Here is a 26,252-nt window from a genome sequence, read left to right on the forward strand (position 1 = left end):
GGCCTTGGCTCGAGGCGAGCGCGAATATCGACTTCTCGCGAGAGTCCAATTTAGCGCGATTTAAATTAGATAATTTAAATATGAAGAAAGCCTGAGAAGCAGCTGATTACAATTTAACATTATGTTTCGGATAACATAAAAATCTATCAATCTTTAAGTGAATTTATATTATGTATGTATTTAAAATGGAAAAGCGTTAAACAGCTCCGAGTAGAACGTGACGTGTGTTGTCATCTCGAAATTACGATCATTACTTAACATTTAAAAAAAAAAGTTAGACGAACATCCAAACTAAAACGTTTCAGAAAAAAAGCATAATCCATGATAAATAAAAATTTTGTAGTTAAAATTTGAGACCTTATTAAAGGGACAGCACACCAAAAAATAAAAACTCTTGTCATTTTCCTCACCCACGTATCCAAACCCATATACATTTCTTTGTTCTGCTGAACACAAAGATATATATTTTGAAGAATGTTTGTAACCAAACAGCTGTGGGTTACCACAGTACATTTTTCCATACTGGAAGTCAATGGTGCCCAAAACTGTAAAACTGGTTAAAAACATCACTGTCCGACTACGCCGTTGTTTTTTATCAGTAATGGGGAGGAAAATAAATATATTCATGCATACTTTTTGGAGTCAAACTCTTTGGACAAAGCTTGGACAAAATTTAATACCTCAAAAAATCAGGATTAAGACTTTAATACCTGGCTTGTAAGGGCCTTAATTTTCCCCAAATGGATTTATCAACTTTTAATACTTTTTAAGACCCCATGGACACCCTGTAACAGTAGGCCTAAGTATCATGAGTGTGTGTGTGTGTGTGTGTGTGTGTGTGTCTGAGTGAGTGAGTGAGTCTGAGTGGTCCGAGTGTGTGTGTGTCTTTGTCTATGTGTGTGTGTCTGTCTGAGTGAGTGTGTGTGTGTGTGTGTGTCAGTGTGAGTGAGTGAGAGAGTGTGTGTGTCTGAGTGAGTGAGTGAGTGAGTGAGTGAGTGTGTGTGTGTGTGTCAGTGTGAGTGAGTGAGTGAGAGAGTGTGTGTGTGTGTGTGTGTGTGTGTCTGAGTGAGTGAGTGTGTGTGTGTGTGTCTGAGTGAGTGAGTGAGTGTCTGTGTCAGTGTGAGTGAGTGAGTGTGTGTGTGTGTGTGTGTGAGAGAGTGTGTGTGTGTGTCTGAGTGAGTGAGTGAGTGAGTGTGTGTGTGTGTGTGTGTGTGTGTGTGTCTGAGTGAGTGAGTGAGTGTCTGTGTCAGTGTGAGTGAGTGAGTGTGTGTGTGTGTGAGTGTGTGTGTGTGTGTGAGTGAGTGAGTGAGTCTGAGTGGTCCGAGTGTGTGTGTCTGTCTATGTGTGTCTGTCTGTCTCTGTGTGTGTCTGAGTGAGTGAGTGAGTGAGTGTGTGTGTGTGTGTGTGTCTGAGTGAGTATGTGTGTGTGTGTGTCTGAGTGAGTGTGTGTGTCTGAGTGAGTGAGTGAGTGAGTGTGTGAGAGTGTGTGTGTGTGTCTGAGTGAGTGAGTGTGAGTGTGTCTGAGTGAGTGAGTGTGAGAGTGTGTGTGTGTCTGAGTGAGTGAGTGTGTGTGTTTGAGTGAGTGTGTGAGTGAGCGTGCGAAATTAAAATTCTTGGCCAAGCTCCTGAAAAACTCGAAACTACAGAGGAGAATGACGTTTTAAGTCTATTGAACCGAAGGTCGCGTCAGAAATAGAGCTGAACACACACACGTGAGCCTGTTCATTAGAAACCATGAGCTTTTATTGGAATGTTTCACCATTACACTTATAAATCCCACCCATGTGTCATCTGCCTTTATCAAAACAAGCTTCTGCTAATACTGGCACTCAATCATGGTCACATGACTGGTCTGCAATCATGAATAAATGACATCTGAAGGTAAAAGCAGTTGAGTATCTAAAATGCCATGAAAGAAAGAGACAGAAAATCCAATATATGGGAGTTTTCTTTAAGTCACAAATTTGATAGATTGAAAGCAAGTATCAAAGTAGAGCGGGAAACACTGCTTTAATGGGGTCGAGGGTCATAAAACATTAAAATAAAGGACAAGATGGAGCCGTACACACAGTTCAACATGTGATTGTTTACACCCTTAATGACAATAATGACGCCGGTCCAGTTTTCATCATCTGAGTTCAGTTACACGCGTCACACACTCACTGAAGCTGTTGCTTACACTGGGATCAAATCAACAAAAAAACATGTTTAGTATGTTTCCAGCAGTCGGGTCTTTCACCGTCGGACACGCGTCTACTCTGAGGGGACCAACAATACAAAAGTATTTCTCATTTTTTGCATCTGCACCCTACCATCCCATAAGTGTGTGTGTGTGTGTGTGTGTGATGGTTTAGGACATGACGCCGAACACAGGGTTGTGGCGGCAGATGCTCGGGCCGATCTCCTCGTAGTCCTTCTTGGTGTGACACACCTGGTAGAACTCCGGCTGAAAGGTAGACGAACAACGTCACAAAAAGGTTTTTAAAGAAACGCACAAATAAAATACCAGAGAAGTGGGAACATCCTAAACTTTTAAATAAATAAAAAACATGATTTAAACAAGCTTACAGTTTGGTTTAAACCGCTTTTGGCAAAAACTAAAATATGATAGTCACATTTTAGCCGTTAAATCTTTTAAGAAAAGGGATGAGTCAATGATTATTTATTTCTATTTAAAATATGATTTTAAGGAAGCTTTAAATTGATCAAAAGTGACAGTAAAGACATTTATAATGTTACAAAAGATTCCATTTCTAGTGAACGCTGTTCTTTTGATCTTTCTATTTATCAAGGAATCATGAAAAATAAAATGTAGTATCATGGTTTTCACAACAAATATGAAGCAGCACAACAGTTTTCAACATTGATAATAATCATAAATGTTTATTGAGCAGAAAAGCATCATATTATTCTGATTTCTGAAGGATCATGTGACACTGAAGACTGGAGTAATGATGCTGAAAATGCAGCTTTGATCACAGGAATAAAATACAGTTTACTATATATATATATTAATGTAGAAAACAGCCATTTTAAATTGTAATAATATTTCACAATATTACTGTTTTTTATTTTTAAAAAGCAACCTTGGTAGCAGAAGATATACTATATATATATTATATATCAAAGTTGTCCTAAGACAAGAACGGGTATTGTTAAAAATTCATGTATAACTTTGATGAAAGGTTTCGATCCATTTCAAATGTTGACTAATGTGTGTGTGTATATATATTTTATACACACACTGTCTGTCTGTGAGTGTGTGTGTGTGTGAGAGTGTGTGTCTGTCTGAGTGAGTGTGTGTGTGTGTGTGAGTGTGTGTATGTCTGTCTGAGTGAGTGTGAGTGTGTCTGAGTGAGTGAGTGAGTGAGTGAGTGTGTCTGAGTGAGTGAGTGAGTGAGTGAGTGAGTGAGTGAGTGAGTGAGTGAGTGAGTGAGTGAGTGAGTGAGTGAGTGAGTGAGTGAGTGAGTGAGTGAGTGTGTGTGTGTCTGTCTGAGTGAGTGTGTGTGTGTCTGTCTGAGTGAGTGTGTGTGTGTCTGAGTGAGTGTGAATGAGTGAGTGTGTGTCTGAGTGAGTGTAAATGAGTGAGTGTGTGTCTGAGTGAGTGAGTGAGTGAGTGAGTGAGTGAGTGAGTGAGTGAGTGAGTGAGTGAGTGTGTGTGTGTCTGTCTGAGTGAGTGTGAGTGTGTCTGAGTGAGTGAGTGAGTGAGTGAGTGAGTGAGTGTGAGTGAGTGAGTGAGTGAGTGAGTGAGTGAGTGAGTGAGTGAGTGAGTGAGTGAGTGAGTGAGTGAGTGAGTGAGTGTGTGTGTGTCTGTCTGAGTGAGTGTGTGTGTGTCTGAGTGAGTGTGAATGAGTGAGTGTGTGTCTGAGTGAGTGTAAATGAGTGAGTGTGTGTCTGAGTGAGTGAGTGAGTGAGTGAGTGAGTGAGTGAGTGAGTGAGTGAGTGAGTGAGTGAGTGTGTGTGTGTCTGAGTGAGTGTGAATGAGTGAGTGTGTGTCTGAGTGAGTGTAAATGAGTGAGTGTGTGTCTGAGTGAGTGAGTGAGTGAGTGAGTGAGTGAGTGAGTGAGTGAGTGAGTGAGTGAGTGTGTGTGTGTCTGTCTGAGTGAGTGTGAGTGTGTCTGAGTGAGTGTGTGTGTGTGTCTGTCTGAGTGAGTGTGAGTGTGAGTGTGAATGAGTGAGTGTGAATGAGTGAGTGTGAATGAGTGAGTGTGAATGAGTGAGTGTGTCTGAGTGAGTGTGTGTGTGTCTGAGTGAGTGTGTGTGTGTCTGAGTGTGTGTGTGTGTGTGTGTCTGAGTGAGTGTGTGTGTGTGTGTCTGAGTGAGTGTGTGTGTGTGTGTCTGAGTGAGTGTGTGTGTGTGTGTCTGAGTGAGTGTGTGTGTGTGTGTCTGAGTGAGTGAGTGAGTGTGTGTCTGAGTGAGTGTGTGTCTGAGTGAGTGTGTGTCTGAGTGAGTGTGTGTCTGAGTGAGTGTGTGTCTGAGTGAGTGTGTGTCTGAGTGAGTGTGTGTCTGAGTGAGTGTGTGTCTGAGTGAGTGTGTGTCTGAGTGAGTGTGTGTCTGAGTGAGTGTGTGTCTGAGTGAGTGTGTGTCTGAGTGAGTGTGTGTCTGAGTGAGTGTGTGTCTGAGTGAGTGTGTGTCTGAGTGAGTGTGTGTCTGAGTGAGTGTGTGTCTGAGTGAGTGTGTGTCTGAGTGAGTGTGTGTCTGAGTGAGTGTGTGTCTGAGTGAGTGTGTGTCTGAGTGAGTGTGTGTCTGAGTGAGTGTGTGTCTGAGTGAGTGTGTGTCTGAGTGAGTGTGTGTCTGAGTGAGTGTGTGTCTGAGTGAGTGTGTGTCTGAGTGAGTGTGTGTCTGAGTGAGTGTGTGTCTGAGTGAGTGTGTGTCTGAGTGAGTGTGTGTCTGAGTGAGTGTGTGTCTGAGTGAGTGTGTGTCTGAGTGAGTGTGTGTCTGAGTGAGTGTGTGTCTGAGTGAGTGTGTGTCTGAGTGAGTGTGTGTCTGAGTGAGTGTGTGTCTGAGTGAGTGTGTGTCTGAGTGAGTGTGTGTCTGAGTGAGTGTGTGTCTGAGTGAGTGTGTGTCTGAGTGAGTGTGTGTCTGAGTGAGTGTGTGTCTGAGTGAGTGTGTGTCTGAGTGAGTGTGTGTCTGAGTGAGTGTGTGTCTGAGTGAGTGTGTGTCTGAGTGAGTGTGTGTCTGAGTGAGTGTGTGTCTGAGTGAGTGTGTGTCTGAGTGAGTGTGTGTCTGAGTGAGTGTGTGTCTGTCTGTCTGTCTGTCTGTCTGTCTGTCTGTCTGTCTGTCTGTCTGTCTGTCTGTCTGTCTGTCTGTCTGTCTGTCTGTCTGTCTGTCTGTCTGTCTGTCTGTCTGTCTGTGTCTGTGTGTGTGTGTGTGAGTGTGAGTGTGTGTGTGAGACTCACAGTCGAGGCCAGCATGGATCCTCCAAACCACACGGCGTATCGCTGCATGTGATGGGTGATGACCTGAACGTCGATGGGTTTGGGCTGTGAGAGCAGGAGAGATGCAGAGGAGATATTGAGTTCATCGCTCACTCTAAACACACGGACGCTGATTAATCTTTAAACGGGACCTTGAGTTTTCCTCCGCTGAGCTCCTCGCTGAGCTTCAGACGAGCGTCGACCGTTCTCTTCAGGTCTCTCTGCAGACGCCGGCCGAAGTCACGAAACATGGTGGAGCCGCCCGACAAAACGATGTTCTGCAAAAGAGGACACGCGTTACACACACACACACACACACACACACACACACAGGGTTTCATACACTGCAGAAAAAGGGTTTCTTTCTCAGTGTTTCTGTCTTGTTTTCCAGTACAAATATCAAAACATTTTTAAATCAAGATACATTTACAGGAGAAGCAGAATGACTGAAGATATGAAGTGTTGTTTGATGAAAAATGTCAAAATTAACTGATTAAGTGTTTAAAACAAGAACAAATATCTACCATTGAGGTCAGAAAAACACTTCATTCGAAGAGAAAGCAAGATTTTATTTTCTTCTCATTTTAAGCAAACTCACTTCATTTTGATGTTGTTTGTTTTTTAGAAAACAAGACTTAATATCTTTAGTTTGCTTCTCCAGTAAATGCTTCTTGATTTAAGAATGTTTTGATATTTGTACTGGAAAACAAAACAAGGGGTCAGAAAAATAATCTTAAGGCGAGACACTACAGGTGAATAGGGTAAAAGTTTTAACTAGCCGATATCACCATGAAACTTTCCCAGTAGATTACCTACATTAAGATGAGAAAAAATGTATTACAAATTTTCTGTAATTTAATGTTTAAATATGCAAATTAGGCAATATCTAATTAAATATGCGCTAATTTGCATATTTTTTTTAAAACTAAATCTGAGTATTGGATAAAGCCAGGTTAAAAATATTTTTTTATTGTGTTCACATATTAGATGGGAAAAATACTGAGGGATTTATGGATATCTACTTTTATTATCCTGTAAATCAGAATATACTGTCAATAGTCTTAAAAAAATGATTTTTGTCATGTTTTTTGGAATAAAATGTTATATAAATCAGGCTAGGAATAATATATTTACGAATCCCTCTGTAAATGTCTTCATAATATAACTAGGCACAAGACTGGAAGGTTTGGTGTGTATCGGTGCGACTGAAGAGGAGATTTCGGACTTGGAGAATGAGAGAAAAGTCATTTTGAGAAAACGGGCTTTAAAGATTTATCATCAGCCAATGAGATTGCGCATTCAGCCCTTTTACTTTCACGATTGGTTGCTGATAAAAAGGAAATGACCATATTTGGATCCGACAGCATTGTGCAGGAGAGAGAGAGCTTTCTAACGGTGTGTGTGATGACGGTGCAGACAGAGATCGCGGATCATGATGATTTATATCGCCAACTTTTGTTGAATTTATGAGAAATCTACAGACGCAAACAGACACAGTTAGTAAAATAAAGACCTAAATGTGTATTTCAGACTTTTTTTCACCACAAGTCTGAAAGAAGACATGTTATTGAAGACAAATATCCCAAAATTGACCAGTAAAAAAAAAAAAAAACGATGTTTTTGCCTGCCGTGTCTCGCCTTAATTCAAAAGGGGAAAAAAATGTTGGACCCCATTGGCAGATTGTTCCTGTTTTAAACAAAAACTAAATTTTTTTACTTTTTTTGGGCAGTTTAAAGACTTTCTGCTCTGACCTTTTTAAGGCCTTAAATTGTGGAAGGGCGAATTTAAAAGTTAAGACTTTTTAAGAGCAGAATAAAGCCTGTAAACATCACTGACCTTATAGAGCGGACGGCGCACGTCGATGGGACAGTTCTGGATGACCTCGTCGACCACCTCAGAGATCGGCTGGGTGAAGTCTGGATTAGCGAACTGAAGGAGGAAACAAGAGTGTGAGCGCGTGCGGTTTAGGGACTATTTATAACATCCAATTTAAGACATTTTTGAAGAACTGCACAAACAAAATATCCAAGTAATGTACCTAAGACTCTTTTACTTAATTAAACAAGCTGGACGAGGACTTATCAGAAAAACATGTTTAACATACTCAAGACTCAATATGTACATACAGTAAAGTGATGTCCAGAGGGGATATTTGTTTTTAATTACCTTAAACCTTCAAAATATGTTTTTTTTGTTTGTTTGTTTAATTATATGAGGGAAAAATTAAACACTGAGCTAATTTAACAAAATTGAAGCAAACTTCAGCAATAGGTTTTATTTTACTATGCAAAAAAATACATTGACTAGGGCTGCACGATTTTGGCCAAAATGATAATCACGATTATTTTGATCAATATTGAGATCACGATTAATTATCACGATTATTTGTTGATTTGTCACATAGGCTAATTATAACTGCTTTTTACATCCATATTGTGCTACATTTCCTGCTAATGTACAAATATGTGCATCAAAATAAAATGGGTCCTCTTATTCACCAAAATTCAGTGCATCTCCAGAATAAATAAAAATAAATAATTTATTAATATTTTAAATTGTATGTATATGTTATATACATTGTATTTATAATAATTATTAGGATAGACTAGAGATATTATCTTCTGTTATAATTATTATTACCTATTATTACATGGCTTGGTTAAATTCTAATGTAGAATGCAGTCTGTTATTTCTTGCCATGAAAAACAGAGCGTTGTCATGGACACGGAAGCAATACAATCGTTTTTAAATCAATATTTTGTGTCAAATTATTGATTTATTTGGAAGGTAGCCATGTAAGCGGGATCCCGATGGCAGTGAATAAAATTCTGTCATTGTTATTTGAAAAGTCTCTTGTTATTTGAAGTCTCTCGCGCACTATCGCTCGCGCGCAGACACCCGCGCGCGCAGACACCCTCGGTCTCTCTCGCGCACTATTGCTCGCGCCCAGACACACTCTCTCGCGCACTATTGCTCGCGCGCAGACACACTCTGTCTCATCTCGCCCAGTTCGCTTCGCTTTTGTCCAGTCCGGCAAAACATTCTAGTTTCTACATCTAGAAACTAAGCTGTGCGGTGCAAGGAACAACTCTGATTATTGGCTCGTCATGGAGCCAGCGCTAGATTGGCTTTGCAAAAAAAAAACGTTCATATGGAGCGTTCTATGAACAGAATGACGGATTTAAAATATCGCACGATCACACGAATTTGATCGTGGGAAGCCAAAATCGTAATCGTGATTAAAATTCGATTAATTGTGCAGCCCTAACATTGACTACAACATAATCAGTTATTAATATTTCATTGGTTCTGCATAGGGATGCATAACGATTAATCGTTTGCAGAATAAAAGTTTTGTTTACATCATATGTGTGTGTACTGTGTATAATAATTATGTATATATAAATATACAAACATGCATGTATAATTTTAAGAAAAAAATATATTTATATATTAAGTATTTTATTTAAATATAAAAATTTATATAAACATGTATATTTGTATATAAAAATTTACATTTATAAATACATAATTATTTTACACAGTACACATACATATATGATGTAAACAAAACTTTTATTCTGCAAACGATTAATTGCGATTAATCGTTATGCATCCCTAGTTCTGCATGTGTTCTTTGTATGACAGCTTGGATAAAAAAACTTTTCATTGTGTTATTATCACATAAAACAATAGATTTTTTGAATAATATTTGAATAAAGAGTGTAATTGTTCCTAGGCCAGACGTACTCAAATGTGTTTGTGTACTCTAATATCAATAAATATGAATTAGATGTTGACTGAGATTACATTTTGCTTAAAAAGAAAAGAAAAAGTGCAAAGATTATTATCCAGATACTATAATTGTTCTTTAATAGCAATATTAATATTGTTCCTGCTTTGATACAATCTGTATTGTAAAAAGCGTTATATAAATAAAGGTGACTTGACTTCCGGGGGCGGGGTTTATGTAAATTTTAGGGTTGGTGATGTCACTAACCCGGGAGGAAGCTCGTGTAGTTCCTACCAGCCGTTTGTTGTAGTTCTTAAAAAGCGATTTCTTTAAAAGCAAATATCTCCCTTTGCTCTGAACTTTGAGTGTTGTAACTTTGCAGATGTTGTTTATGATCAAACAGCAACATTACACACTAACTACAGTTAGAAAAGTGAAATCATAATCAACCACCCCTTTAAATAGGTCTTTAATAGCAATAATAGAAAGACGTCTGTGCGCATGTACAAACCTCAGGATGAAAGAAGATCTCCGGTCCCAGGAAGCGCTCGTAACCCACGTCGATGGTGAACTCCTTCTTGCTGATGGCGTTGATGCCGGTGTACTGCTTGATCCATTTGGATCCGTCTGTGTCGTACTTGCTGAACTCCTTCACCAGGTCGGGACAGACGTAACTGTAGCGCTCCTGCACAGCAGACACACACACACACCATCAGAGGACATGTTTACACTGCAGGTCCTGATGCCCAATTCTGATTTGTTGCCTATATCCGATTTTTTTTACCGTCCGTTTACACGTTCTTTCAATTGACCCTTCGCAGGGAGCTTGATTGACAGGTGATCTGACCAATCATACTTCGCCATCCGCCATTTTGTCCGACAAAGCAGTCAGGAGAGTTAGTAGATTAACTTTGGAGGATTTGAACTTGAGAAGCGGAGTGCACTGACGCCTTTCCACTGTTAAAACTACATTCCTTCTGATGTTCATTCATGTTTATTTGATGCTATAAATGAACTAGAAGGAAGAGATGATCGGTTCACGAGCGGCTTTAACTGAGCGATCTGTCACACACATTAAAGAGCCACAAAACCGTATTTATTGTTTAAATTTCTTTTAAAAAATTACCAAATTTGAAAGGTGAGACTGTTTAATATCAAAAGTAACCGAAAAGTAAGCTGGTCTGTGTCTGTCAGTGTCTCTCTGCTTGGCGATGTGTGTTTCACTGCGTGAGAACATGATGTGTGTGTGAGAGCGGCGTAGCTTGTCGGACATAGCGACAGTAACTAAGGGGGGCGGTTGCGAACGGTCAATTGTGACCCATTTCCAATTCATGCGTTTACACTTGACATAGATCTGAAACATCACGCATGCTTAAAGCAGGTTCTTGCACAGATGGATGAACGCGAAATATGCTAGATGCTAGCTCTGCGATATCATATGTACACGAAAACTATATAAAATGGGACGAGAAATAAAATGTGTGCTGTAGATACGCACTTTCATGAGATCGTGGCAGGCTTTAACGAGGAGCAGTGAGTCCGAAATTTTAGGATGAGCAAGCCAACCTTTGATATGTTGTGTCAACGTGTGTCCACATTCTCCTATGACGACACACACACACACACACACACTCACCTTGACGGCTTTGGCGGTCTCCAGCGACTGCTCCGGAGGGATGCCCACCTCTCTCTCCCTCAGCAACTGCTGCGTAAAATACGTGATGTCCCGGCCAGCGATGGGAATGTGTTTAATGCAGCTGCCGATCACGTATCCCTCCGCCTGTCAATCAAATCAAAGCAGAGACTATATAACTCTCCTGCTCTGTCCTATTGAGTCGCGTGAGCATGTAGATCGACTTCAACACGATCAGAACACAAACCGCTGCTCAGAAAAATGCTCATCAAAATATGCATATCATGTGACAGAAGCAAATTTGTTTTCTTAAATAAAGATACTAAAGAAGATATTTTCAAGATATTAAGTCTAGTTTTCTGAAAAATGTATCAAACTTAAGTGAGTTTATGCTAAAAACAAGTAAAAAAAAATCTGCGAAAGGGGTCAGAAAAATTATTATTTTCCTGATATTATTTCTTGTTTTAAACACTTCATTTTGACACATTTTTCAGTCAACAAGACTTAATATCTTCAGTCATTTTGCTTCTCCAGTAAATGTATCTTGATTTAAGAATGTTTAGATATTTGTACTGGAAAACAAGACATCATTTTTTGCAGCGCATCACTATAATTTTATAAGCTTTTATCATGGTATTGAATTAAGTCAGTGTTGTCCTCCCAATAACACGTTTAAGAACTTTTCCATATAACAAAAAGAACGCTGAAGATTTGAATGCAGTAAAACAATACACAATACAAATATATTAAGTGAACAGATGTTTCAAACAGATTCAAGTGTAAAAGGACAACTATAATAAAGATATTACAACATCTTCAGATATCTTATCTGGCATGTTTTAATCCAGATTGAAATTGTAAAAATGTTGAAGTGTAAATGTTTGAAAATGAAATGTAAAAATGGCAAACACGATATTCCAGCTCTCAGGACTGACACGAGTCAAACATTGTTTGACAGAATCAGAATGATTGTTCTGTAGTGTGTGTGTGTGTGTGTGTGTGTGTGTGTGTGACGTACCACTGGAATGACGTGAGTAACTCCGTCTCCGCTGTCGATTACGGTTCCTGTGAGCGTTCGCTCCCCAACTTGCCGAGACGTCCATGATGCTGCCAGAGCCAAAACAGCCTGACGAACACACACACACACACGATCAGACAAACACCAACGTGTGTGTGTGTGTGTTTTAGAACTGCTCAATCGTTAAAAAGACTGATCTCGATTCAAACACCCACACGATCTAATTCCTAAATGACAACGATTCGGCCCTGTCTATTAAACCTTCGACAAGCGAACAATCCAGAGAGAGCCGTTGTCATGTATAGATACAAAACCGCTTCACAAAGTCTTTTCAAACACACAGTATCTTTATTTCTGTGTTACAAACATTCATATCATCACAAAAGTGTATAGTTCGGATATAAACACTGATGTCTACGGTAGGGTAGAGTAAATCACCTTTTGAAAGTTCCTTGATGCCTCAAATAAAGATTGTATAAATTACACAGATACACCAGTAGGTGGCGCCGAGTGACTTAAAATCTATACATTTTAATTTATGTCATTGAATCAATTCAAGAGATTTGTTCAAAAAAGCGGATTCATTCAACGATGAAACAAGTGAAGTCTTTGAATCATTCATTCAAATTGATTTTTTTTATTATTCCTTCAAATTAATTAAAAAAAAATATATATATACACTTCAGCAATTAACATTTTGTCAGAACCTTTATTAAAGTACATGTTATTTTGTTTAGTTGTCTATTCAGAAACGGGATCTCTATTTTAAACAAAAAAATTGTGATTCTCAATTCATACAGAATCATGCAGCTCTAGTGTGTGTGTGTGTGTGTGTGTGTGTGTGTGTGTGTGTGTGTGTACCTGCACAGCGATGTACAGCCCCGGAACATTAAAGGACTCAAACATGATCTCGGCCGTGTACTCGCGGTTTTCTGGCGTGTTTAAAGGTGGTTCAGTCTGCAACAGAGACATAAAACGTGATAAAAGGTATATCATATCATCATGGTATGTACGGTACTGTTTATGGACATACAAAAAACTCTGATTAACATGGAAAATAATCTTTTTATCACGTGTGTTATTAGTGTGTCCACCTAAAGCACAAGATCATCAGCGTTTAGGGGGAGTTTTACTCACCAACAGGAAGTAATGGTCCTCGGGTTCGGCCCTCAGGTACTTGAAGATCACCTGCTCCATAAACCTCTCCATCAGATCCCAGTCCTCCACGATCCCGTGCCGTATGGGCCACTGCGGACACACACACACTCAGAGATCACACACACGTCTGGAGGAACGGCACGCTTTCTAGCGGATTCTCACACTCTACAGATGATGATGATGATGATGGAGACCTTCATCATCACGGCTGCCGGTCTTCATCACATGACTGATGCCATATCAGCAACTAAAAGCTATTTTCATACCAAAAGCAGAGCTGTGCATGAGCTGCCAGTTACACAGGTGCTGTATATTATTATTATTATAAATGATATTTAGGCCTACAGGTGAAACTGGAAAAATTTTAATATGGTGCAAAAGTTCATTAATTATTTCAGTAATTCAACTTAAAAGGTGAAACTAATATATTATATAGACTCATTACATGCAAAGTGAGATATTTCAAGCCTTTATTTGTTATAATTTTGATGATTATGGCTTACAGATTATGAAAACCCCAAATTCAAGATTAGAATATTGTGAAAAGGTTTTCATAATCTGTAAGCCATAATCATCAAAATTATAACAAATAAAGGCTTGAAATATCTCACTTTGCATGTAATGAGTCTATATAATATATTAGTTTCACCTTTTAAGTTGAATTACTGAAATAAATGAACTTTTGCACCATATTCACATTTTTCCAGTTTCATCTGTACATTTGATGAGAATTCTAAAATGCTTTCTGGAAGGACTTTATTGAACAAGTCCTTAAGAGATTAATAAACAAGACGTGAATGTGACATTTTGACACATTATGGATAGAAATGTGATTTTCGCACATATACCACAACTGGCCAATCAGACCACTGGACCAGAACCTGCTCGAATCGTGTTTGTAACTACACTAATGGTCAAAAGATTTTCTTTTCTTTAAAAAACTAAACAAATTCCCTTTTATTAATCAAGGGTGCATTAAATTGGTCAAAAGTGACAGTAAAGACATTCATAATGTTACAAAAGATCTAATTTAAAATAAATGCTGTTTTTTGTTAACTTTTTATTAGGGCTGCAAACGATTAAAATATTTAATCGCGATTAATCGCATTAAAGGATTAGTTCACTTTTCAAATGAAAAATCTGTCATCATATACTCACCCTTAAGTTGTTTCAAACCTGTATGAATTTCTTTCCTCTGATGAACAGAAAGGAAGATATTTAGAAGAATGTCAGTAACCAGACAGTTTTTGGTTCCCAATGACTGCCATAGTAGGAAAAAAATATACTATGGCAGTCATTGGGAACCAAAAACTGTCTGGTTACTGACATTCTTCTAAATATCTTCCTTTGTGTTCAGCAGAGGAAAGAAATTCATACAGGTTTGAAACAACTTAAGGGTGAGTATATGATGACAGAATTTTCACTTTAAAAGTTAACTAATCCTTTAATGTCATAGTTAACTCGCACATTTTTATCTATTATAAATGTCTCTTGATTTTTTTTCTTTGTTCCATTATTTTTTCTCATTTTAATGCTCTTATCAACATGGAAAAGTGGATCGGCTTGCTTTGTGCAAATGTTATTTATTGAAAACAACATATACTGTGTTAAATTTCACACTAACATTCTCACTTGGAGCAAATAATCTCTCACACAATGTAACACTGTCCATCAATAAAAGCATGAAAGAAACACTGACGAGGTAACGTTACTGATATTGACGGGTGGGCGTAGAAACGCATCAGCGGTGTGTGTGTGTGTGTGTGTGCTTGGCCATCAAGTGGTCAAACTGGACGTGCTGCGGTGATAGCTCAGTTCACAACGACACAACACACAGATCACGTTGGTCTTGTCAATTGAACCATTTGGCAACTTTTTAAAAGTAAACTTTCCATTCAGAATCTTATTGGCATCCATTTCGTCGTCTCGCGCTCATCATTCATCCACTCAAAACGTAACGTTAAAGGGCGTCGCACACCGGACGAGAAGCGCAGCGCCTCGTAATTAAAATTCGAACACATTATTCTCTATGAGTACACACACACCGGCGGCGCCATTCTGCGTTTTTATTGCTGGCCATAAACTGAGAAAGTGCGCGTCCGATGTGCGATACGAGTTGTCCTAGACGCGGCTCGGCGCTTCTCGTCCACTCTTTGGCCGGTTCGCATCGCAAACAAGTGTGTGTGGCGCGCTGTTGTTTTGTTTCTGGTCTAGCTAGATCCGGTGTGCTGTTGTAGTTTTAATAACGTTACTAGTTGTTGCAAAAGCATGTGAAAATAAATACAAAGTTTGCTAGGCGTTAATCTCGCGATAAAAACATTTTACGTCGTTAATAACGCGTTTAATGGACAGCCCTACTTTTTATTCATTAAAGACTCCTGGATTTTTTTTTTTAACAGTTTCCCCAAAATTATGAAGCGGCAGAAACTGATTTCAACATTGATAATAATCATAAATGTTTCTCGAGCAGCAAATCATCATATTATACTGATTTCTGAAGGATCATGTGACACTGAAGACGGGAGTAATGATGATGAAAATTCAACTTTAAATCACAGGAATAAATTACACTATTATATATTCACATAGAAAACGGCTATTTTAATTTGTAAAAATATATCAAAATTTTTACTGTATTTTTGATCAAATAAATGCAGTCGAGACCTTTTCCAAAAACATTAAAAGCTACAAAAAAATCAGTTATTCATGACGGTTCACTCACTTTGGTGGCGTAATTGGGTTTATCGATGGCTTCGTCTCCGATGAAGAAGTCGAGATCATCCACACCCTTCATCATCCTCCGCTGGGCCTGGTCGCCCACCTTCGCCGACTCCTTAATGGCGATGCCTGACAGAAGAAAAGCATGATGGGAAGCCAGAAATAGTCAGATTCACACATGTACAGGCAGTAAATAGAGAACTGAGCGCTGACGTGAGTCTACAAGAAAAGGAGAACGGCGTTATTTGAGGATGTGGTGAAGATTGAGAGATTATTTTTCATCGTTTCGACCGATGAGTTGTCCAGTTATTTGTGATTCTGTGCTCAACACACTTGTAATGCAGACACACACACGCACTCTCTCAAAGCTGCTTTGAAACTATATGTATTGTGAAAAGCACTACACACATAAATGTGAACTGTGAATAGAAACGTCTGACGCAACAGAACTGAAATGGGATAATCGTAATGAATTTTTTCAGTCGGTGAAAAGCAATTTCACGCCAATAAAGCACTTAGAATTTTTTTTATTAACTAAAAAAATCCTTTAAATAAAATGATAGAAACTGGCTTTGGAATCTGCTTTTAAACGCTCACTCTTCTGCAGTTTCTATATGAGAATTATATTTAACTGCTTCCTGAAAACACCCTACAGACGTGCACTACACCCTACAGGCTTCAGCCTAGTACACTACAGACGTGCACTACACCCTACAGGCTTCAGCCTAGTACACTACAGATATGTACTACACCCTACAGACATCTGCCTAGTACACTACACCCTACAGGCTTCAGCCTAGTGCACTACCCCCTACAGACATCTGCCTAGCACACTACAGATGTGTACTACACCTACAGACATCTGTCTAGCACACTACAGATGTGTACTACACCTACTGACATCTGCCTAGTACACTACAGATGTGTACTACACCTACAGACATCTGCCTAGTACACTACAGATGTGTACTACGACATCTGCCTAGTACACTACAGATGTGTACTACGACATCTGCCTAGTACACTACAGATGTGTACTACGACATCTGCCTAGTACACTACAGATGTGTACTACACCTACAGACATCTGCCTAGTACACTACAGATGTGTACTACGACATCTGCCTAGTACACTACAGATGTGTACTACGACATCTGCCTAGTACACTACAGATGTGTACTACACCTACAGACATCTGCCTAGTACACTACAGATGTGTACTACGACATCTGCCTAGTACACTACAGATGTGTACTACACCTACAGACATCTGCCTAGTACACTACAGATGTGTACTACGACATCTGCCTAGTACACTACAGATGTGTACTACACCTACAGACATCTGCCTAGTACACTACAGATGTGTACTACGACATCTGCCTAGTACACTACAGATGTGTACTACGACATCTGCCTAGTACACTACAGATGTGTACTACGACATCTGCCTAGTACACTACAGATGTGTACTACGACATCTGCCTAGTACACTACAGATGTGTACTACGACATCTGCCTAGTACACTACAGATGTGTACTACACCTACAGACATCTGCCTAGTACACTACAGATGTGTACTACGACATCTGCCTAGTACACTACAGATGTGTACTACACCTACAGACATCTGCCTAGTACACTACAGATGTGTACTACACCTACAGACATCTGTCTAGCACACTACAGATGTGTACTACACCTACAGACATCAGCCTAGTACAATAGTGTCATGCATTACACCCTACAGGTGTGCACTACACTCTAAAAACATCAGCCTAGTACACTAGTGTCATGCATTACACCCTACAGGTGTGCAGTACACCCTACAGACATCAGCCTAGTACACTAGTGTCGTGCATTTCAACCTACAGATGTGCACTACACCCTACAGACATCAGCTTAGTACACTAGTGTCATGCATTACACCCTACAGGTGTGCACTATACCCTAAAGACATCAGCCTAGTACACTAGTGTCATGCATTAAACCCTACAGGTGTGCACTATACCCTAAAGACATCAGCCTAGTACACTAGTGTCATGCATTACACCCTACAGATGTGCATTAGTGTACGAGGCTGATGTCTGTAGGGTATAGTGCACACCTGTAGGGTGTAATGCATGACACTAGTGTACTAGGCTGATGTCTGTAGGGTGTAATGCACATCTGTAGGATGTAATGCATGACACTAGTGTACTAGGCTGATGTGTAATGCATGACAGTAGTGTACTAGGCTGATGTCTGTAGGGCGTAATGCATGACACTAGTGTACTAGGCTGATGTCTGTAGGGTATAGTGCACACCTGTAGGGTATAATGCATGACTAGTGTACTAGGCTGATGTCTGTAGGGTGTAGTGTCATGCATTACACCCTACAGGTGTGCACTATGCACTAGACATCAGCCTAGTACACTAGTGTCATGCATTACACCCTACAGGTGTGCACTATACCCTACAGACATCAGCCTAGTACACTAGTGTCATGCATTACACCCTACAGGTGTGCATTACACCCTACAGACATCAGCCTAGTACACTAGTGTCATGCATTACACCCTACAGGTGTGCACTATATCCTAAAGACATCAGCCTAGTACACTAGTGTCATGCATTACACCCTACAGGTGTGCACTATACCATACAGACATCAGCCTAGTACACTAGTGTCATGCATTACACCCTACAGGTGTGCACTATACCCTACAGACATCAGCCTAGTACACTAGTGTCATGCATTACACCCTACAGGTGTGCACTATACCCTACAGACATCAGCCTAGTACACTAGTGTCATGCATTACACCCTACAGGTGTGCACTATACCCTAAAGACATCAGCCTAGTACACTACTGTCATGCATTACACCCTACAGGTGTGCATTACACCCTACAGACATCAGCCTAGTACACTAGTGTCATGCATTACACCCTACAGATGTGCACTATACCCTAAAGACATCAGCCTAGTACACTAGTGTCATGCATTACACCCTACAGGTGTGCACTATACCCTACAGACATCAGCCTAGTACACTAGTGTCATGCATTACACCCTACAGGTGTGCACTATACCCTACAGACATCAGCCTAGTACACTAGTGTCATGCATTACACCCTACAGGTAGGGGTGTGCGATATTACGATTTTTGATCGTGGACGATTAAAATGTCTCCACGATCTGCTTTTGAAGAAATATCGTAGGATCGTGCATTTTATCAGTTTGCATTTCTGGCGCCTCCGTCTCAACATACTGTACAGCGCGACGTATATCCACGTGAAATGCAGAGGAACGGGACACTGTAGTTCATAAAAATGAATTATTTGCATGTGCTTTAAAGCCTTGCCGGTTAAACATGTCATTCGCTGTTGATGCGCTGTTCTAACGAGCGCTTTTCTGAGCGCAAACAGCCGACGCGCGCATGCACTAACTGCTGCTACGCGCGTAACGCGTCTTTGCATTGACTTAACATTGAAATCACTCGCGCCTGACGCGCTATTCGCGTCCGGTGTGAACGCACCATAAAAGTCTGTCTAACAGCATCTGATTACTGAACTAAGTTATCTTTCGAGTCTTATTGCGCTAATACTGTCAAATACACACAAGGTTTACATAAACAAAGTTGGTTATGTCTAAAGTGAAAGAACAATAGAAAAAATTAAGAAAAAATCTGCTTGTCAAATGCGTGTATATTAGACTCGTTGCGCGCAGATCTTAAAGTGACAGTAGCCCTAATAGTAAACATGCTGCCGCTTGTCCTTAAAGGGACAGTTACCCAAAAATAAAAATTCTGTAATTATTTACTCACTCTCTAATGTTGTTCCAAACCTGTATTAATTTATTTCTTGTGCTGAACACAAAAGAATATATTTTGAGGAGTGTGGCTAACCGGGCGGTTGCTGGTCCCCATTGACTACCATAGTAGGAAAAAACTATTATTAAGTCACTGGGGTACATCAACTGTTTGGTTACCCACATTCCTCCAAATAACTTTTATTTTCAACAGAAGAGGGAGACTTATTCGGGTTTAAAACAGCTTGAGAGAATTACATTTTTTGGGAGAACTATCCCTGTTAATGAAATAACAAAATACAAAGAGCATCTCACTCACTCTTGACTGAGAACTTTAATAGTAGCTTTAATAAGAATCAATGTAAAATGTATACAGTGAAGTCTGTTGTGTTTTATTTTCATATTTGTTCATTTAATTACTTTCTTCAATGCTGTTAAATTCACCAGCTGAAAAAATAAAGCACTGTTTATTTAATTTGTATTAAGTTGTGTATGTGTATCTTTGTTCTTAATTTTTAATAACAAAGAAAATGACAAAGATTTTTTATCTTCGCCACTTTGGCCTAAATGTCTGGCATTCTTTTTTATTTTACATTTTGTTACCTAAGGCTTTGTTTTTAAAATAGGGACATTAGTTTGGCTGTGATGCTCAGTCACTTGCAAAATAGTAAAACCAACATGAAAAGGAATCGTGATAAAATCGTGAATCGTGATTTTCCTGAAAAAAATCGTGATATCATATTTTTGCCATATCGCCCACCCCTACCTACAGGTGTGCACTATACCCTACAGACATCAGCCTAGTACACTAGTGTCATGCATTACACCCTACAGGTGTGCATTACACCCTACAGACGTGCATTACACCCTACAGACATCAGCCTAGTACACTAGTGTCATGCATTACACCCTACAGGTGTGCACTATACCATACAGACATCAGCCTAGTACACTAGTGTCATGCATTACACCCTACAGATCTGCACTATACCCTACAGACATCAGCCTAGTACACTAGTGTCATGCATTACACCCTACAGGTGTGCACTATACCCTAAAGACATCAGCCTAGTACACTAGTGTCATGCATTACACCCTACAGATCTGCACTATACCCTACAGACATCAGCCTAGTACACTACTGTCATGCATCACACCCTACAGGTGTGCACTATACCCTAAAGACATCAGCCTAGTACACTAGTGTCATGCATCACACCCTACAGGTGTGCACTATACCCTAAAGACATCAGCCTAGTACACTAGTGTCATGCATCACACCCTACAGGTGTGCACTATACCCTAAAGACATCAGCCTAGTACACTAGTGTCATGCATCACACCCTACAGGTGGGCACTACACCCTACAGATGTGTACTACACCCTACAGATGTGCACTACACTACACAGACGTCAGCACAGAAGAACAGACACTCACATGACGGAATGATGAACTGCGGTTCCGTGTTTCCTGCATATCCCAGTTTAGTGTACCTGAAACAGAAAACACACATTACAGCTCATATTCATTCACTCATGCACATGTTACTCATTTCACAGTTCCTGGTTGGAGAGCAGCAGATCAAAATAAATCAAACACCGCGGGTCCCATTTATGAACAATTAATTCTGTCAGTATCATATATTTTTTTATGATGAGCACTTAATTCAGTCACAACTCTGACGGATCACATCTCTCACATACTGACTTGTTTTTAACGATAATAACACCGCCATAGACCAACACACGAAACTTTTGCGTTTAAGAACAATTTTTTAAAAATATAATTGGTCGATTAATAACACACAGAGATCGGAGAATGTTTCATGTCTCAACATGTCAAACTATCTTCACACTGTCGATCTGTTCTGATCAATTAAAACATCACAGAATCAAAACAAAGACAGATCTGCGGTTATAATACTTTACACATTCGTCAATGTCGAGCATTGATATTTGGTACAGGTTATGGATATTACAGGATTTCGTGTTTTTCTCTGTTTGCCCATATAAGGCCGCAGCAAGAATACGGAAGTAGAGGAAGAGGAAGCAGCTGTGCGCATGCGCACCAGAAAAGACAACAGATTCAATCATTTATATCTGCTCTTAAAACACCTTTAGTTTTAAATTTTCATCATCGATATAATCATGTTAGGCGGTCCTCTACGCAAAAGAACAAAACACAAATGTCATATGAGCGTTAAAGCGGAGCGTTTTATCGCCGCTCCGCGCGCCTGTAATCTCAGCATCACATTCATCTCAAACACACTGATTTCATGACAGTTATTTGCGCATCTCTGTGCTGGAATAAGACAATATCGCAAAAACCAAACAGCAGCTGATAAACGGAAAACAGCCATACAGCAAGAGAATGTTATCCGTGCAGGAGCGCGAGCGAGCGCGCGCCCGTGTAGCGCCGGTGTTCGTTAGCACTGTACAGATTGCGTTGTTAACTCACCCTGTGCCACAATCCACAACGCATGCCGGTAACCGAGTGGCCATCTCGAGGGGTTAAAGAGCCGGTGAGCTCCCGGTACGAGTGATCTGTCGCTCCGTTTGTGCGCGAGGCGGAACCCGGAAACGAGAAGGAAGCGTTTTTCCACTTCCGCATTCAAGTGCAGAAGAAAGCGCGCACCCTAGAGCGGCCGCGAGCGTCACAGAGTGATGACGTGGGCGTGGCAGAGCGGCTCAAACAAGTGACCGTTCAAATGCTTATTTTATCTTCAAAAAACATAATTGGAGAGGTTGTTTGTTTAGCTTTTGCCTAATACTGTCAAAGCACGACTGTGATATGGGATTTGACTATCTCAGAAATAATAGTGGAAAAATTGACACACTTGCCGTCTTTGCATTTCCCGTATTTGGCCAACTAGTGTTCAAGTGTGCATAACTTTTGATGCAAACAATGTAAGTTTGTACAGAGCTTTATGTCCCCTTTTAGATTTTTAAGTTTCACAAACGTCTAAATGTCTGTTTAGTAGTTCCTCAGTAACAGATGACGCAATTTAATGTTGTGCGGCTTCTAATCAAGTGTTTAAAAGCATTTGCAAATGTTTTTACAAAACACTCATACATGCACTACACCCTAAAGACATCAGTCTAGCACACTACAGACGTGCACTTCACCCAAGTGTGGATTTTAAAGTGCACTTCATCTTCTTCCTGTCTCTGCACATTCTCAAGTGACTGTATTCAATTGTGTGTCAATTCTGTTTAATGTTTTAATAATGTTATATGTGCATGTTGACAAATTTGTATGCAAAGCAAGCATGCCAAATTGAATTTTTTATTTTGATGGAGACAAAAAAAAAAGACTAAAATTAATTAGGGCGAAGCGCGCCACCTGCCGGACACTACAGTGACCTGCGCGCGTGAGAAGATGCCACGAGAACGCGCGCTCAGCTGTCAATCATTCTACGTGGACGCTTATTTGATAACTGATGTTTAGGTTTAAAAATGGTCAACGAGACATCAAGAAGCTGTTAATGAAAAAACAAAATGTAATTTATATTTTAAAGTAAGGTATAACGACGACAAAACTTTACTCTCTCCATTGTTGTGCAATCGTCAACATCTCTCTCTCATACCTGTAAATCAAGCGTCCGTTCACACAGAACGCGTTTTCCATTCCATTGAGCTTCTTTTCCATTGTTTTCCACTAGGAATGTTCGTATCGATACTGGAGGAGCCTATTGAAATGTTTATTAATGCGAGTATCGAAAGTAAGCGATACTTAAAATATAGATCATAAGAAAGATGCTTTTGGGAAACGCAGCTCATCAGAGGACAGAAAAACACAATATGTTTGAGTTATTTCACAATATACACATTTCAATTGTAGCATACATTGTGCAATTACATTTATTTAAATTGAACGTTAATAGTTCATAATGATCATTTTTATATCTGTAACTAATGTTAATATAAATCATACTCTGTCTGAAAAAGTTCAGACCTGATAGCCTGTCACTTATGAAAATGAACCTATGGTTTTACTAAAGTTGCTGTAGTTTAACTATAGTATTTCCATGGTTACCACTAGTACTACAGTAAACATTTTAACCATGTGTAAACGAAAACATAATCTAATAAATTGCATTTAAGGCATATTGAACGTTAAAATCCAATTCCAACGTCAAAAAAAATAATATTTTAAATATTGTTTTCATTGTAATTTAAATTTTGTTTTTATGTTTGCTTGTAAATTGTTTTTCTTTCTTTCTTTTTTTCTTTTGAAGTTGACCGAAATAAACTTTAACTAACTAAAAATCCCTTTTAAAAGTGGGTATCTTTTTCTGTGATAGGTCTGTGATTGTTTTGATTGTATAAGTTACAAGTTTTGTGTTGTGTTATGTACAGTGGAAACAAATTTCTAATAAAACCATATCATTATTACTCATTTTACGCTTGGTAGCAAATTTAATAAATGTAATAGTTTACAAGTTCAGTTTAGCGGTATCATTAACGATTGATATTGACGATACTGGCCTTTGAAAGTATCGGTAACCTATCGTATTGAAAATAAAATAAGTGGTATCCTCGATCCACATGCTAGATGGATGTGTTTAAAGTCCCCCTGTGGTGAAAATCAAGCTTTTAATGTTGCTTACACTCACTTAAAAATGTTGGGTTAAAAATAACCCAACGAATAACCCAACTATGGGGTGGTATGGCACCTTCCCAACTGTGGGTTATTTTAACCCAATGCATTGGGTTAAACTCCAGTTGGGTTAAAAAATAACCCAACAGTTGAGTTAAATATTTTTGGAAAATAACCCAACACATTGACCCAATATGTGCAACCCATCGGTTAGGTTAAATAAATAACCCAACAGTTGAGTTAAATATTTTTGGAAAATAACCCAACACATTGACCCAATATGTGCAACCCATCGGTTAGGTTAAATAAATAACCCAACAGTTGAGTTAAATATTTTTGGAAAATAACCCAACACATTGACCCAATATGTGCAACCCATCGGTTAGGTTAAATAAATAACCCAACGTTTTTTACTGTGATGTCTACAGTAACCTATGTGATGTTTTTAATATGCTTTAAGACAAACCATGTTTCTGACGTCAAAACCTTGTAACCAATCAGATCAACGTGTGATCGTCAACTAGTGGATCTCTGAGTTAGTGGGTGAGTGGAGGCGGGGCTCATTTGCATATTCATAGAACCGCGCATACTAAATGAGGTAAGGGTGTCGAGTTACATTCAAGCTATTTAAGGCATAAATAAAAAATTTTTCAAGGAAAAGCGTTTAAATATGTAATTTTAAAAGATGAGTTTTGGGATAACATTATTGCCTACAGGGGGACTTAAACTGTTGCACTCGCGTCTCATTCTTGACATAGCGTTCTCAATGATCGTAAATACAAGTTTCCTAGTTAAAAACTGGACATAATCGCTCTCTCAAGTCGTAATTACCACTGGGAAGCTCGGGGATCATTTTGATACCCAAGTTTGTAACGTCTGTCAGAGTTCGAAGTCTGCCCAGATGAAGAATAGAAAAAGACAGTGTAGTTCCACAAGTCTTTTATATATTTCCTCTCAGTTAAGCACACTCTTCAAATACATGTCAGAGAGCGAATGTTAACAGGGAAAAGACAAATACTCTGAAACACGCGCTACAAATCAAAGTGAAAGTAAACACAGTAAAATAACATAGCAGTCAGCAGTAGAGCGGCCATCTTCCTCTTTGCGCGAGCCTTCTCTCTGGCCGTTTCTCAATACCAAGTACGCAAACTTCGGACTTGCGTCCTTGGTAGTTCAGACTTGCCAAGTTCGACTCAGGAGAACGAACTCCCGAGGACGAGAGGACGCAAGTCCGGTTATTCTGCAAATGGGACAGCGGCGTTCTTGATCGCGTCACTCAGCACGCTCTGGCTACTCCGGTTATCTCTTTATGTATATTTAATCAACAATAAAACGAAATATGGTATAAAACAACACTCTGCCTCTTTTCATTTAAAAAAAAAATCTTAAACACATTAAATGGCCACACAAATGTGGTTCAGGCAACGTGTACATTGATTATCTTCACTGCATAACAACACGAAATAAAACGCAACCCTGCTTCTTTTTGCTTTCAATAAAAAAAATATTAAACATTATTGAACATTAAAACTGACATTTAAAAAACAGACGGGGTTGTGTCATTTTATTGTATTATACATGTACAGTGAAGAGAATGTAGGCTATAATAAAATTAATATAAAAAATATTATATATATTTTAAAATATATAGCCTAAAATAAAATTACACAACCTCTTTTTGTTAAATGTCCGTTTTAATGATCTGATATCCAGTATAAAAGTATAACGTTAAGTAAATAAAAATAAATAAAGCAAACAATTCAGTCAAACATAAGTCAGCTTAATATAGCCTATAGCTCAAGTTAAATAGCCTAAATATATAAAATTATGAAACTTCACTTTGCCCTCAGCCAAAACGATTTGCCATGGAACAAATTATAGATTAATGAGACCAAAGATCGCCCGTTAGATATACACAAGACGAATTATATCTCATGTTTAACCACTAGACTAGAGACACCAGAGCCAGCGGCAAACATCAGAAGCACTAGCCGAGGAAAAGTTGTTCCAGTCGGGGTTATTGAGCGCTGAGCGCCCGGTGATCGCCTGGATCTCACAACTCCGAAAACGTCAGATACATTTTTCAAATAGGCGCTATCTTTATAAATAAACCACAGATTTGAGCTTTAAACAACTACATTCTCGACTGAAACACTCTTAGAATTACATGTCGTGACACG

General features: G+C 39.2%; 1 protein-coding gene across 1 annotated transcript; it reads right to left on the reverse strand.

The window, feature by feature from the left end:
* Positions 1-1,725: 1,725 nt before the first annotated feature.
* Positions 1,726-22,639, reverse strand: actr3 (actin related protein 3). Its single transcript, XM_079617726.1, has 12 exons — positions 21,931-22,639; positions 20,911-20,966; positions 15,683-15,807; positions 12,940-13,050; positions 12,664-12,759; positions 11,803-11,910; positions 10,788-10,931; positions 9,663-9,836; positions 7,255-7,347; positions 5,570-5,695; positions 5,400-5,483; positions 1,726-2,446 (listed from the first exon to the last, which is right to left on the reverse strand). The coding sequence occupies exons 1-12, from the start codon at positions 21,972-21,974 to the stop codon at positions 2,351-2,353; spliced, it is 1,257 nt and encodes a 418-aa protein (XP_079473852.1). The 5' UTR covers positions 21,975-22,639; the 3' UTR covers positions 1,726-2,350.
* Between the last annotated feature and the right edge of the window lie 3,613 nt (positions 22,640-26,252).

Source organism: Phoxinus phoxinus, assembly GCF_949152265.1.
Source record: "Phoxinus phoxinus genome assembly, chromosome: 7".
NCBI classification, from domain to species: domain Eukaryota; kingdom Metazoa; phylum Chordata; class Actinopteri; order Cypriniformes; family Leuciscidae; genus Phoxinus; species Phoxinus phoxinus.